The sequence below is a fragment of the Oncorhynchus keta genome, chromosome 14 (genome assembly GCF_023373465.1).
Source record: "Oncorhynchus keta strain PuntledgeMale-10-30-2019 chromosome 14, Oket_V2, whole genome shotgun sequence".
In the NCBI taxonomy this organism is placed as follows: Eukaryota; Metazoa; Chordata; class Actinopteri; order Salmoniformes; family Salmonidae; genus Oncorhynchus; species Oncorhynchus keta.
The window spans coordinates 32,578,644-32,592,948 of record NC_068434.1 but is presented as its reverse complement, the minus strand read 5'-3'; the positions used below and the strand labels follow the sequence as shown (position 1 = coordinate 32,592,948).

At 43.8% G+C, this 14,305-nt stretch overlaps 1 protein-coding gene across 7 annotated transcripts in view; it reads left to right on the top strand.

Annotated features, from left to right (window-relative positions):
* The window catches only part of LOC118393232 (CAP-Gly domain-containing linker protein 1-like), a 49,868-nt gene that overhangs the window by 19,315 nt on the left and 16,248 nt on the right, over positions 1-14,305 (top strand). For 6 of the 7 annotated variants that reach the window (XR_008063932.1, XM_052461506.1, XM_052461505.1 and 3 more), the window contains 9 exons: positions 474-1,382; positions 1,642-1,758; positions 2,064-2,121; positions 2,424-2,507; positions 6,101-6,257; positions 7,306-7,450; positions 7,667-7,882; positions 10,492-13,176; positions 13,991-14,128. Coding sequence is in view for 6 of the 7 variants with exons in the window: in XM_052461506.1 (XP_052317466.1) it covers positions 474-1,382; positions 1,642-1,758; positions 2,064-2,121; positions 2,424-2,507; positions 6,101-6,257; positions 7,306-7,450; positions 7,667-7,882; positions 10,492-13,176; positions 13,991-14,128 (4,509 nt within the window). In the remaining variant the exon portion in view is untranslated. The remainder of the gene's footprint in view (positions 1-473; positions 1,383-1,641; positions 1,759-2,063; positions 2,122-2,423; positions 2,508-6,100; positions 6,258-7,305; positions 7,451-7,666; positions 7,883-10,491; positions 13,177-13,990; positions 14,129-14,305) is intronic. The other variant, XM_052461509.1, reaches the window with a different exon arrangement.

Genomic DNA, 14,305 nt, shown 5'->3' with positions numbered 1-14,305 from the left:
TCTACTGGTTTTCTTTTCCCCAGGTACTTAATTAATAGGTTAATATCATTAGTTGGCAAGAAAGTCTATCTGGTTTTATTCTGGTCTAAATCGACCCCTGATTAAAAGGTAAGGATGAAAACCAGTAAACGCTGCAGCACTTGGGGAGTGTTGTTCAATACAAAAGAATTACGTGTGAGGAATGATATGGTTTCATTTTATATCCACTAGAGGGCAGTGTAATATTTCAACTGTAGGCCTCCTATGTAAATGTGGGATTGCATTGTTTACTTGCTTTACGCTACTACTGCAACTATGGTGGACATCTGTTTCTATAGGACCCTCTTTGAAAAATATTCCTCCCCGTAGACCTGTCTGATGGCAGGGGGATTCAACAGCTACCCTTTTTTTCCTGTCAGTACATGTACAATCACAATGTTTCCAAAGGTTGAAGAACACAGTTTTGTTTGAGCCAGAGTTGTGCCGTCCCATAGGTGGCCACAGTTTCAGAGAAGTCTCGCATAATGGAGCTAGAGAGGGATCTGGTGCTGAGGACCAGGGAGGTGGATGACCTGCGGTTGCGTCTGGAGGCCCAGCAAGAGTCAGAGGGTTCAGACTCCACTACCTCCCCTCTCTTGGAGGAAGTGAGCTCTCTGAGGGCTCAGCTGGCTTCTCAGGAAGACCAGCAACGGGTTGAGCTTGCCGGGATGAGGGAGAAGCTGGCAGTGGAGGAGAAGGCACACAGTGAGGCAATGGCCCAGCTCCAAGCCTCATCCACCAAGATTTCCACTGACAACGAGCAGTTGAAGCTACACGTCAGCCAGAACGAGAAGGAGAATGCAGACGCCATAGAGCTGTGGAGCTCTAAGCTGGAATCTGCCATTGCCTCACACCAGCAGGCCATGGAGGAGATGAAGGTTTCCTTCAGCAAAGGGGCTGGCTCCCAGGCGACGGAGCTGGTGGAGACCAAGAGTGCCCTGGAGAGGCTGAAGGTGGAGCACAAGCAGGCACTGGAAGAGGCTGGGGCCAGGTGTGTAGCAGAGGCTGCAGCCCGGGCACAGGAGACGGGGGAGCTCAACAAACAGCTGCTGGTCGTGTCAGAGGAGAAGGAGCGCCTGGAGGAGAGCCTGCGGTCCAGTGTGGAGAGTGCTGAGGAGCAGCACCTGGTGGAGATGGAGGATGTGCTAGTCAAACTGCACACTGCTGAGCTGAAGGTAAACGAACTGGAGGAGCAGGAGGCTAAGCTAGTCCAGCAGACCCAGAACAGTGCCAAGGAGGTCCAGGAGCAGGTGGCAGCTATGGAGGCTTTGCGCTCCCGGGCAGGCCAAGGTAACCAAGAGCTCCAGAGTATGAGGACCCAGCTGGAGGAGACCCAGAGACAAGCTTGCTCACAGGGCAACAAGGTAGGTCCATACCCATGCCATCCTCCCATTGTCCGTGTATCCAGTTTCTATTTTACATCCATGTGAGTTTTCCATAAATATAGGCATGAAATAAATACAACTGGTATGTTATGTTATGATTTACCCTTACCTTCAGTCATTACTTTGTTTTATTTGGATTCATTTTTAGCTTGTCCTTCATATTCATAATGTCACTCATTTAAACCCCCCCCAAATGTCCTCCATGTCCATGGTGTCATGCCCTGGCCTGTGGCTGTAGGTCAGTGAGTTGAGCTCTGAGCTGGAGGGCAGGCAGCAGGAGATCCTCTCCTTGCAGCAGAGCCTGACCTCTGTGCAGCAGAACACGGGCTCTCTGGAGCAAGAGCTGGGCAACCTGGTGAGTACTAGCGCTTATGTGGGGTGGTGAGGAGCCAGGGAATGGGAGTGGGTGGCCTTGCGTGACTGATGGGACTGTAAGGCTTAAGGTAAGCTCAGTTAAGGAAGAGCATAGTATTGAAATGCTAGCTTTTTGTTTTCATGGGAATGATAAAGTATCTACCTATAGGTAGACCTTCAATTATACACTTATGATGAAACTTGTGTATAACATTAGTAATTGGCAACCATTTTGAGGTTTGTCATGGAATACCTTTCTGACTAAAGCATGCATGGATGGTATTCATCAAAGTTTTATTTCCTCAGAAACAAAAACTGTCAGAAAGCACAGACGATCAGACTAAGTCAACACAAACTATGCAAGGTAAATATATTTACTTTGACCATGTTGGTCCTGTAACGTTAGTCTTTGTTTTCTTATTACTTGGGTTACATGTGTTTTTATCAGCAAGACGTATCATATTCCTAGAGACAAAATGTTGACTTCAAGCTAATTTAATGACTAATAATGATGTGGTTTTATAAAAAATTATGTTTTATATTGTTCCACAGGGCCAGGCAGTACACAGTAGATTAGTACATATAGTACATGTATTTGTGCTGCATGGTGCTAAGCGCTTGAATGATGCAAGCTAATAGTGTCAGTCTCTTAATTCTTTCTTTCAGAGTTGCTTCAGAAGCTTGGTGAAAAAGAAGAGCAGTGCACATCGCTCTCCACCAAATCAGAGGCTCTTAGAAGCCAACTTGCAGGTCAGAACACCGGCCAGCACTGTGGTTGTTAACCTATAGTACACACAGCTCAATGTGACCGTTCTCCCGACATGCGTTCAGTTGTGTAACCTTCACCAGGGGTCTCCAAACCTGCTGTTTGTTGTTGTAGTGTTTCTGGTAGATAGTGGTTCCCAAACTTTTTATAGTCCCCATACCCCTCCAAACGTTCAACCTCCAGCTGTGTACCCCCTCTAGCACCAGGGTCAGCGCACCAGGGTCAAACTGTCCACTTAGGAAGCAACACTGATGGACAATACATTTCACATGCTGCTGTGCAAATGGAATAGACAACAGGTGGAAATTATAGGCAATTAGCAAGACACCCCCAATAAAGGAGTGGTTCTGCAGGTGGGGACCACAGACCACTTCTCAGTTCCTCAAATGCATTTTTTACCATTATAGTGTAAGCCTGCCATCACATGCACTACACAATACATTTATTAAACACAAAAGAATGAGCCACAAATGTGCAGTGTTTTGTCACAACCCATGAGGGTGGTATGAGGGGCTCATGGGAAGTGACAAAGAGCTTTAATAGGACAGATGGGCACAAATAATAATACACTGCTCAGTCATGGTGTGGGGTGGCATTTCTTTGGGGGCCGCACAGCCCTCCATGTGCTCGCCAGAGGTAAAAAAGACAATGGAAGAGGTCAAGCAAGAGGAAGGCATTGATGCTATGGACTGGCCCGCCCGTTCCCCAGACCTGAATCCAATTGAGCACATCTGTGACATCATGTCTCGCTCCATCCACCAACGCCACGTTGCACCACAGACTGTCCAGGAGTTGGCGGATGCTTTAGTCCAGGTCTGGGAGGAGATCCCTCAGGAGACCATCCGCCACCTCATCAGGAGCATGCCCAGGCGTTGTAGGGAGGTCATAAAGGCATGTGGAGGCCACACACTACTGAGCCTCATTTTGACTTGTTTTAAGGACATTACATCAAAGTTGGATTAGCCTGTAGTGTGGTTTTCCACTTCAATTTTGAGTGTGACTCCAAATCCAGACCTCCATGGGTTGATAATTTGATTTCCATTGATCATTTTTGTGTGATTTTTGTTGTCAGCACATTCAACTATGTAAAGAAAAAAGTATTTAACAATATTTCATTCATTCAGATCTAGGATGTGTTATTTTAGTGTTCCCTTTATTTTTTTGAGCAGTGTATAATCATCATCAACAATTGTTCTATTTATTTAGGCATCTTACATATAAAACTTTATTTGCTCATCAAAAAATATGAATAACTCACCACAGGTTAATGAGAAGGGTGTGCTTGAAAGGTTGCACATAACTGTGCAATGTTGGGCTGTATTGGAAGAGAGTCTGTCTTAAATCATTTTCCAGACACAGTATGTGCCTGTATTTAGTTTTCAAGCTAGTGGGGGCCAAGAATCCACTCTCAAAGGTATGTGGTTGCAAAGGGCACCAGTGTCTTAACAGCGCGATATGCCAAGGCAGGATACTCTGAGCGCAGCCCAATCCAGAAATCTGGCAGTGGCTTCTGATGAAATTAAATTCACACAGACCTACTTGGTGCAATTTCGATGAGGCTCTATTGTTCAGATATCATTAAGTGGCCTGGAGGCAGGGCATGAAAGGGATAATGAATCCAGTTGTTTGTGTCATCCATTTTGGGAAAGTACCTGCATAATTGCGCACCCAACTCACTCCGGTGCTTTGCTATATCACATTTAACATTGTAAGCTTGAGTTAATTTGAACACAAAGCAATCATACAATAATGGAAAGACCTGTGTGTTGTCTTTGTTAATATAGACAGAGAAGAGCTCTAACTTATTAATCATAGCCTCAATTTTTGTCCCATACATTGAATATAGTTGTGGAGAGTCCCAGTAATCATAGATTCAGATCATTCAGGCGAGAAAAAACATTACCCAGATAGGCCAGTTGTGTGAGAAACTCATCATCATGCAAGCGGTCAGACACGTGAAAATTATGGTCAGTGAAGAAGACTTTTTAAGCTTGTCTCTCAATTAAAATAAATGTGTCAATACTTTGGCCCTTGATAACCAGCGCACTTCTGCATGTTGTAAAAGCGTTACATGGTCGCTGCCCATATCATTGCGTAGTGCAGAAAATACACTAGAGTTCAGGGGCCTTGCTTTAACAAAGTTAACCATTTTCACTGTACAAAATGCCTTTCAAGCTGTCAGGCATTCCTTTGGCAGTAAGAGCCTCTTGGTGAATGCTGCAGTGTACCCAAGTGGCATCGGGTGCAACTGCTTGCACGTGCGTTACCACTTCACTATGTCTCCCTGTCATGGCTTTTGCACCATCAGTATAGATACCAACACATCTTGACCACCAAAGTACATTTGATGTCACAAAGCGGTCCAGTACTTTAAAAATATCGTCTCATGCTGTCCTGGTTTCCAGTGGATTTCAGAAAATTAGGTCTTCCTTAATAGACCCCCCATAAACGTAATGGACATATACCAGGAGCTGTGCCAGGCCCGCCACGTCTGTTGACTCATCCAGCTGTAACGCATAGAATTAACTGGCTTGTATGCGAAGCAGTAATTTCAAAACATCTCCTGCCATGTCAATGATGGGTGAAACAGTGTTGTTTGATGAAGGCATTATCTGTATAGTTTTTTGGTCCTTTTGCCCCAGCATTGTCCCAGCCATATCCGCTGCAGCATGAAGAATTAAGTCCACCACAATAGTATGGGGCTTGCCTGTTCTAGCCACTTGGTAGCTCACCATATAAGATGCGTCTAGCCCCTTCTTATTAATGGTATCTATTGCTTTTATGCATGTCTTACTACTTGAATGTCGTCTTTATTCTCGCTGGCTTATTTTTCAAATGGTCACGTTTCTAAATGTCTGTGCAAGAGTGCAGGTTTCCCGCTAGAGAGTAACGGTTAATGTGATTGGATGTTAATTACTCAACTAGGCTACCTGTATTTGACATTGTGTTGTTATTTCGCTGAACACTAGATGGTTTAATTTTATTTTTGGCAGTGAAATGAGGCTACTCAGGCGAGAATAAAACCTCACCCAAATGTATAGCCCTGTTGGAAAATATAAATGCACTGATACCGTATGTTGGCTGGGAATTGCCATGGACCTCACGATACGATATTATTGCCATACTTAGGTGCCGATATGTATTGCGATTCAAATCAAACTTTATTTGTCACATGGGCCGAATACAACAAGACCTTAACCAACAGTGCAGATTCTCACGATTCTATATGTATTGCGATTCAATACTGCAATTTTATTGCAATTTGATGTTCCAAACACATTGCTTACTATATTTCTGCTGCAGACAGACGAGAAAGCATGAGAAAAAGAGTTTTGATCAGTCATGGAAATAAGTGCTGAAAACATTGACTCACTATTTAAAAAGAAGATGGAGAAAAAGCTAGTACAGCCGACTAGTGCTAGCTAACGCAACCTAGCACATCATAAGTAATTTTTTTTACAGAGCAATACTTGGGAGTCAAAGTATCAATATAATATCGTCCAAAATAATATTGCGATATGCAACTGTGGACTGAGGCTTGTTACCATTGACTGAATGATGTTTTCATCTGACCCAGGGCTGGAGAGGAAGCTAAAGGCTGGAGAGGAGAAGCTTGATCAGCTCGCAAACGACAAGGCCAAGCTCCAAAGTGACATCTCAGACATGATGAAGTCATCAGGCGACAGTTCAGCACAGCTTACCAAAATGAATGAAGACCTCACTCAGAAAGAAAGGTACACAATGAAATGAAATGTCACGAACAAAGGTGTTCTCAAACGTATGCAAATAGATTGGCTTACTTTCACCGTCGACAATCAGGTTAACCGCTAGTGACAATATTTAATGAGCGTGTGACAACGATGCACAAAAGCGTCGAACATGCGCTGAGTATACAAAACTTTAAGAGCACCTGTACTTTCCATGACAAACTGACCAGGTGATTCCAAGTGAAAGCTATGATCCCTTATTGATGTTACTTGTTATATCCACTTCAATCAGTGTAGATGAAGGGGTGGAGACAGGTTAAATAAGGATTTTTTTATGCTTTGAGACAATTGATTGTATGACCCTGCAGGTCATCTATCAGCATTTGAACATCTCGGCCATGTTCTGTTATAATCTCCACCCGGCACAACCAGAAGAGGATTGAGGATTGGCTACCCCTCAGAGCCTGGTTCCTCTCTAGGTTTCTTCCTAGGTTCCTGCCTTTCTAGGGAGTTTTTCCTAGCCACTGTGCGTCTACATCTGCATTGCTTGCTGTTTGGGGTTTTAGGCTGGGATTCTGTACAGCACTTTGTGACATCGGCTGATGTAAAAAGGGCTTTATAAATACATTTGATTGATTGATATGTGTTCTGTTCAGAGGGTGAATGGGCAAGCTTAAATATTGAAGTGTCTTTGAAAAGGGTATGGTCGTAGGTGTCATGCACAATGGTTTGTGTCAAGAACTGCAACGCTACTGGGTTTTTAACGCTTTTCAGGTTCCAGTGTGGGGTGGGGTAGTGCAACTCAATATTAGTAAGGTGTTCAAATGTTTGGTATACTCAGTGTATAATCACTTATTTCTTGGCTGAACTTGTCATGATCCTGTAGTTTTCATGGGTTGCTATTATTATCCTTAAAACAGGTTTGACCTTTCCATCAACCTGGTTTTCAGTTCATCAGTTTCAGTCCAAAAACATTTGAATCTGCCCCCTACAATGAATCCCTGGATTGTTTGAATGCCACCTGTCTCACTTGGCCAGAGAGTCACCTCCCTCTCCCTCCCTCCCCCTTACCTAGGAAGCTGGAAGAGTTACAGACTCAACTTGCAGAGGAGAAGGAGCAGAGAGCACGTTCTGAGGAGCAACAACAGCATGAAGTGGCCCAGAAGGAGCAGGAGCATCAGGGTCAGCTAAGCAACCTGCAGGAGAAGATCACACAACTGGTGAGTGACAACCCAGTGAAGGCTTTGAGATGTTGATGGTCAGGATAAAGTAGATGATTAGATGTTTGTTGTAAAACAGCATACATTTTTCTTCTCAGGAATATACTTTTTACTGTCTCTACCATGAACACTGAATACCTCACTCTACCACTTTCCCCCTTTCAAACAGCAAATGATTGATGTTAGCTACTCTTGCCCTCTATATGTTGTGTGTAGGAGAAAAGTTTGCTCCAGGGTGAGGCCCAGGCCAAGGAGCTGCAGACCTCCCAGCAGCAAGCCCTGTCTCAGGCCTCAGAGCACCATGCCAAGCAGCTCAAGGAGCTGCAGGGTCAGGCTGACCAGACCAAGCAGGAGCTGAGTGTCTCCAGGGAGAAGGCCCAGGAGTTGGAGAGGCTGGTGGCTGAGCTGCAGCCTTACAAGGAGAAAGCCCAGGTGAGCACCCACCATATCATTATCAGGTCCACCATGTTTTAAGTTCTCAGGAGGTGCTGCCTTTTGGTACAAAAATCTACCTGAATGACAACTTTGACTGCTTTGTAGTTATGTTGCTTTAGGTTGACTAATGTTTTTTGCGAGAAATCTTTTCAAGTATGTTCCACTTTCTATGAGAGGTTGGTAGCGCTTTATGTTACGGTACAGAAATGACTTGGTTATTATTGTGTAATTGACCATTTTACCATGTAGTTTCCAAGTAAATAAAAGTGATCTATGGTCAGGATGGATGTGCACTTGATAATAATTAGACCACCTCACTTCTAATTAGGGCTGGGCGATATGACCTAAAACTCATATCTCATTTTTTTTTCAAACTTATCAGCCATTCATGATATATAAGCTTTGTTGTACAATTAAAGGTAAAAAAAACACTGCATTTAAGACAGTCAGAAATAATCTAATGAATTCAGAGCTTTTGAAATTATACCTAGGCTGAATATATTCCTTCCATAACCATACGACCCACTAATAATGTATTGATTTGATCAAAATAGCTGTACCTGCTTTTTTTTGCAATAATCACTGATCTGGCTTTCAGGTCTGTCTATAAAAATGCCCATTTTGTAACAAATTTAACCAGAACCATGCATAATGCATTATTCTCTAATAATGTAGCAGGCATTATAGCAAATTATAAACTGGGTGGTTCAAGCCCTGAATGCTGATTGGCCGAAAGCCGTGGTATATCAGATCGTATACCATGGGTGTGACAAAACATTGCTCTAAATACATTGGTAACCAGCTTATAATAGCAATAAGGCACATCGGGGGTTTGTGATATATGGCCAATATACCATGGCTTAGGGCTGTTTCCTAGCACTCCGTGTTGCGTTGTGCATAAGAACAGCCCTTAGCTGTGGTATATCGGCCATATACCACACCCCCCCAGGCCTTACTACTTAATTAACACAGGTTTCATAAACAATCTCTCAAGTACAAGCCCACGTGCTAGTGAGTAGCTAGCTAGTATTTATATTTGAAATTTAGCCAACTTGGCTCTAGGTATAATTTCACAAGCTCTGAATTCCGCTAACAAGGCAAAACGGTTGAACTGTTATGAACACAACCTTCTGTCTGTCTCCAACTGTTTGAACAGCATGCTAGCCTGTCCACTTTGTTCAGATGTTGAAATCAAGTGGTCTACCTTATTTCTCAGAATGAGAACGAGTTGCCAATTCCATATATATATAATTCTTGCTGCTTCTCTATTACAGTAAAATAATGTCTCAATGTGTTTTGGTGTTGGTGACCGATTCTGTTGGACCAAACCTCAAATGCAAATAGCCAGTTGAAACTGTTTGTCAGAGAGGAAGAAGTGATCTCTCATATTTGTTGTGAGTGGTAGGAGGAGGGGCTTGGAAGAAAGCGGTGAAGCAAGAGGTTTCACTCGCAAAAATATATACAAAATAAGTCCAATGCGTTTCTATGCACTTATTTTGAACCTAAGCTTGTCACCTGCATTCCCGCCTTTGGGACAACGGCTCCCGTTGTTAGGGTGAAAAGACTTGAGCATCTCGCCATTATATGCAAACCTCTGGTATAAATGGGAAGGTGCACAGCACAGAAGGAGCGAATGAGACCAGACCAAAAAGACCATATGAGAACAAGCAGACATAAACGCTCATAAAAACAAAAAATACCAAAACAAATGTGATTCTGCGTTACTGGGATTTGGAATATCGCGCAAAAAACATACATTCAAATGAATCGAATTAATTAAATATATCGCCCAGCCATATTTCTATTGTCTGGGTAGTGATCTTACTGTAAGAAGTAGCTGAAGTACGTTTTGTGAAGGGTTCACAGACTGTTATGCCATAATTATTCTACCACAGTGACCTCATTCTTTGATTTCACTAACACAAATATATTTTTTAAAACTCATTAAGCCTATTCCTAAGGCTATGAGATTCATGTTAGCATTTTATCTGCTCATATTATTGTTTTTTTGTTCACTGTGTTTATTCAAGTCCATTGCACTATGTAGAATTTAACAGCCAAGGATGATCGTCTTATATGCACCATCTTCATTTGACCATTGACAGTGTGGCTATGTTGTGGTGTGGTTTTTAGGGCCTACTTGAAAAGCAGGGGCACATCTTGGGGATAAACCAAAAAAAACTGATACTGACAGTGTTGATGAGTTAGTGTACGGTTTCTGTCTGTGCTCACCAATTATAACACCTTTTGAAGAAGGGTTATATACTTGTCAAAATCTTCTTCTGAATGGAAAGTACACAATTACGCAGACACGCTCTCATCCTCACCTAATACACTGCACACCGATTGAAAACCTGAAGCTATCATTAGAGCACACTTACAAGACAAGCACACATACATAGGCATGCATAAGCACTCCATTGGCGTGCCCCTGTTTTCAATGTTTTCTGTTTACATTGTGGTGTCAGCTACTGTTTCTTTTCACCCAATAGTTTTTTATGCTTGCACCAGCTTAACTTTTCCAGTTGCATTTTATTACTTCTTGACTTATTTTGTAACTTTTCCCTTTATATGCCCCTTTTTTTCTTTCAACTTCATTCCCTCAGTTTCTTTCTGCTGAGCTCGACTCCTCCATGCAGCATGTTGAACGATTGTCCACAGACCTGGAGAAGCAAATCTCAGCACTGGAACACATGTCTAAGGAGAGTTCAGATCTCAGAACTCATAAGGAAAATCTTGAGAAGCAACTCTTCGAACTCCAGGCCAAGCTCTCTGCCTTGGAAGCTAGTCACAATGAGCTCTCGGTTAAGACTAAAGAACTGCTGACTCTGAGGGACAAGCTTACAAAAGAGCAGGAGGAACTTTTGACCACAAATCAGCAGCTGGATGGAGAGAAGGCCTCACTATTCAGAGAGATTGAGAAGCTCAGAGTTGCTGTTGAGGAGGCACAGGCCAAAAACAAATCCCTCAGTCAATCTGAAATGGAACATCAGTCCCAAATTGAGGAGCTACAAAAGACAAATGCAGAGAAGCAGGAGCTCCTCTTAAAGTACAAACAGGAGATCCAGCAGCAGGAAACTAAGAGGAATAAGCTAGCAGAAATCTATGAGAAGACCTGTGAGGAAAGGAATGGGCTCCAGGAAGAGCTCAAGCAAAGCAGGGAGAAGCTGATCTCTGAGATGGATAGCCTCGTGTTAGAGAGGGATGCAGCAAGAAATGCTAAGAAATCCCTTGATGCAAAGAATACAGAGTTGCAGACAAGGTGTCAGTCGTTGAGCTTGGAAAAAGTAGATCTCTGTGTGAAAAACACTCAGTTGGAGGCCCAGAAGGAGACCCTGGCCAGAGGTAAAGAGGAGATGTCTGCTCAAATTAATGCTGCTACATCTGACAAAGAGGCCCTCCAAGCCATGAATACGGAGCTTCAGAATCAGCTGAATATCACCAAGAAGGATCTTGAGAAGTCTGTCCGTGACAACGGCGAGCTCCAGGCTTCCAAAATGAGCCTGGCCAAGATGCTGGACGAGTCCAAGACCAGCAGTGAGGTTACAGACTCCGAGAGGCTTCACCTCCTGCAGGAGAAAGAGGACCTGCTTGCTACCCAGCGACAGGTGCGTTCTGAGAAGGATGAACTTCTCAAGGAGATAGAAGAGTTGAAGGAGAAGCTCAGACTTTCTACACAGGAAACGGCTACCTCAAAGGAGAAAGTCAAAGAGGTGTTGTCATCTTTTGCCAAGGAGAAGAAAGCTCTGTGTCTCCAGAATGAAGAGACAGAGAAGGCACTACACTCTGTACGGAAAGAGAAGCTGGCCATGGAATCAATACTGGAACAGCAGAAGATGGAGAGTGATCGTTTGGTACATGAAAAGGAAGAGCTTAAAGAAAAGCACACAAAGGAAATCTCTGAAAAAGTTACTCTAACAAAAGAGCGCGACAAGATAGCAGGTGAGATCCGCAGTATGAAAGACCAGCTGGACAGCTCCTCCAAGGCCATTGATGACCTGAAGCAAGCCAATTACAACCTTACGTCCTTGCTAGAGGAATCCAAACAGAAGATCCAAAAGGTGGAGGTTGAGCGAGCTTCCTTGAAAAACAAAAAGTCTGATCTACAGGCACAGCTGCAAAAGCTTTACTCTGAGAGGGAGGCCCTTGAAAAAAGCACAACTGAACTTGCAGAAGAGCATCATAAACTAAAAGGCAACTCTGAGCAGGTGCATTTGGAACTCATCCAGCAGAGGGACACCCTAAGAAAAGAGCGGGATCTCCTGCACTCCCAGCAGGCAGAGCTTAATAAGAGCCTACATATCCTGCAGAAGGACAAAGATGATCTGCTTCTGCAGGTCCAGGAGTTAAAGGGTCAGACAGACTCACTTTCAAAGGAAAAAACGATTATTGAATCGCAGCAGCAGACTGAAGCCACTGAGCGAAGTAAACTGTCCGCTGCAAAGGATGACCTCTCCAGAGAGAGAGAGAACTTACAGAGTCAGTTGTCCACTCTGACACAGAAAAACACTTCCCTCCTGCAGGCTGAATCTATCCTGAAGGCAGAGATAGCCTCTGTTAGTGTTGAAAGAGACACAATGGCCTCTGAGAAAAATGGTTTGTGTTGTGATTTAAAGCAACTTAAGATGACTCACACTGGATTGTTAGGTGAGCAACATGGTCTGCTTGAGGAGAATGCCCAGATGCAAGCCAAAGTGCAGGACCTCATTCAGAAATCTGTCACTAGAGACAAGGCCATTGATGAGTTGTCTGCCAGCCTTAAGGACATTGGAGAGGAGAGAAAAGCCTTGGCTAGGGAGGTTGAGATCTTGAAGGCACAGCTGAAGCAGAGAGACCAGGAAAAGGATGGCTTGGCTGAAGACCAAGAGTGCCTGTTTACCAAGCTGGAGGAGCTTGGCAAAGAAGTCTCCTCCTTGGCTAAGGAGAAGGTAGACCTCCTAGCTATACAGTCCAGGCTGGAAAAAAACCTTTCCTCCCTCCACAGCAGCCAAACGAGTGGTGATGAGGAACGCTCAAGGCTCCTGGAGGAAGTGGAGAAGCTGCGAGCTGCCCAGACACAGCTTGAGGCAGATGCCCAGACCCTACGTGCTGAGAAGGCAGGGATAGACGGACAGCGCAAAATCTCTGTGGAGGAGGCATCTGTGTCTGCCAAGGCCCGGGAAGAAATTGGCACCAAGCTGGAAGACCTGAAGGTCGAGAAGGATGCCTTGCTCAAGGAGAGGGACGAAGCCACCCAGCAAGTCACCCAGCTTGAAGCTCAACTCAAAAACATTCTTTCCAAGCAGCTTGAGGTACTCCACTACTAACAAATCCTGTATCTAACCCTCATGTTTAGATGGTTGTGGTCATGTTTCACCCTCACTGCATGCTAGTCTGGTCACCTTTTCTATTTATCTCACTTTTTGTTTCATCTCCTTTACTAACTGCGCTAACTTTATTCTAGTTTCCTGCAAAAAGTTTATATATGAAATATATTCCTGTGGGCTTAGAATGTTGTTTGAGAAGATAGGGTCTGTTCCTTGGTTGGGGCAGATGGTTACATCTCATCTCCCTTAGAATTTGGTTTTAAGAGTCATGTCCACAACCATGGTCTCTGTTGTCTAATTGAGATGTCAAGCAATATGTTGGGGCCAAAATACATTACTGCAAGTATCCGTTCTCAGGTCACAGGATGTAATTAGTTTCTTTTTCTCTACTCCTAATTTTTCATTTTAGCCTTTATGTCCTTCACCAACACTAGTCAAATCTAGTTGCCTGTTACCTGACTGTAGTAGTAGATGTGGGTATTGCAATGATTCCTGAGGATTACATCAATTGCATAGTAATTTCGGAAACACAATCATCGTAACTCACTAAAGCTTCAAAATCAAGTTTGGATGACTGACATGCAATGCATGCAAATGAATTCTGCACGATATGAGAAAATGTAAATAGTGATCCCTCTGCGTTGATTTGGGCTTTGTAAAAATAAGTATCCATCAAATGATGATAAATCTCAGGACATAGGGGTTTGCTGTTCACGTCAACCAACACCAATCCAATTAAGTTGCAGTTATTTCATCATATATGTCTGGTTGACATGCCCTCCTCTCCCCCACTACCTAGGCAGCAGAGTCCTCAGGGAAGACTGCTGAGGCCGTGGAGCGGCTGACACAAGAGAAGGGCCTTCTGGAGCAGGAGAAGAGTGAGGCCCAGTCTCTGCTGGAGGAGTTCAGGAGTGCCAAGCAGGAGATGACTAGTCAGGTGAGTCAGGGATAAGGAGTATGCAATGCCTCAGATGGGGTGTAATGTAGTGGTTGAACAGCATGTATTTTCAGTAAGGTATGTTGAAAAGGTTGACATTTTGTGGGTATGGAATGATTTGTCACTGTCATAAAGGGTCCTCACTAAGGACTCTGGAAGGGGCTCCTTAGGGTTAAC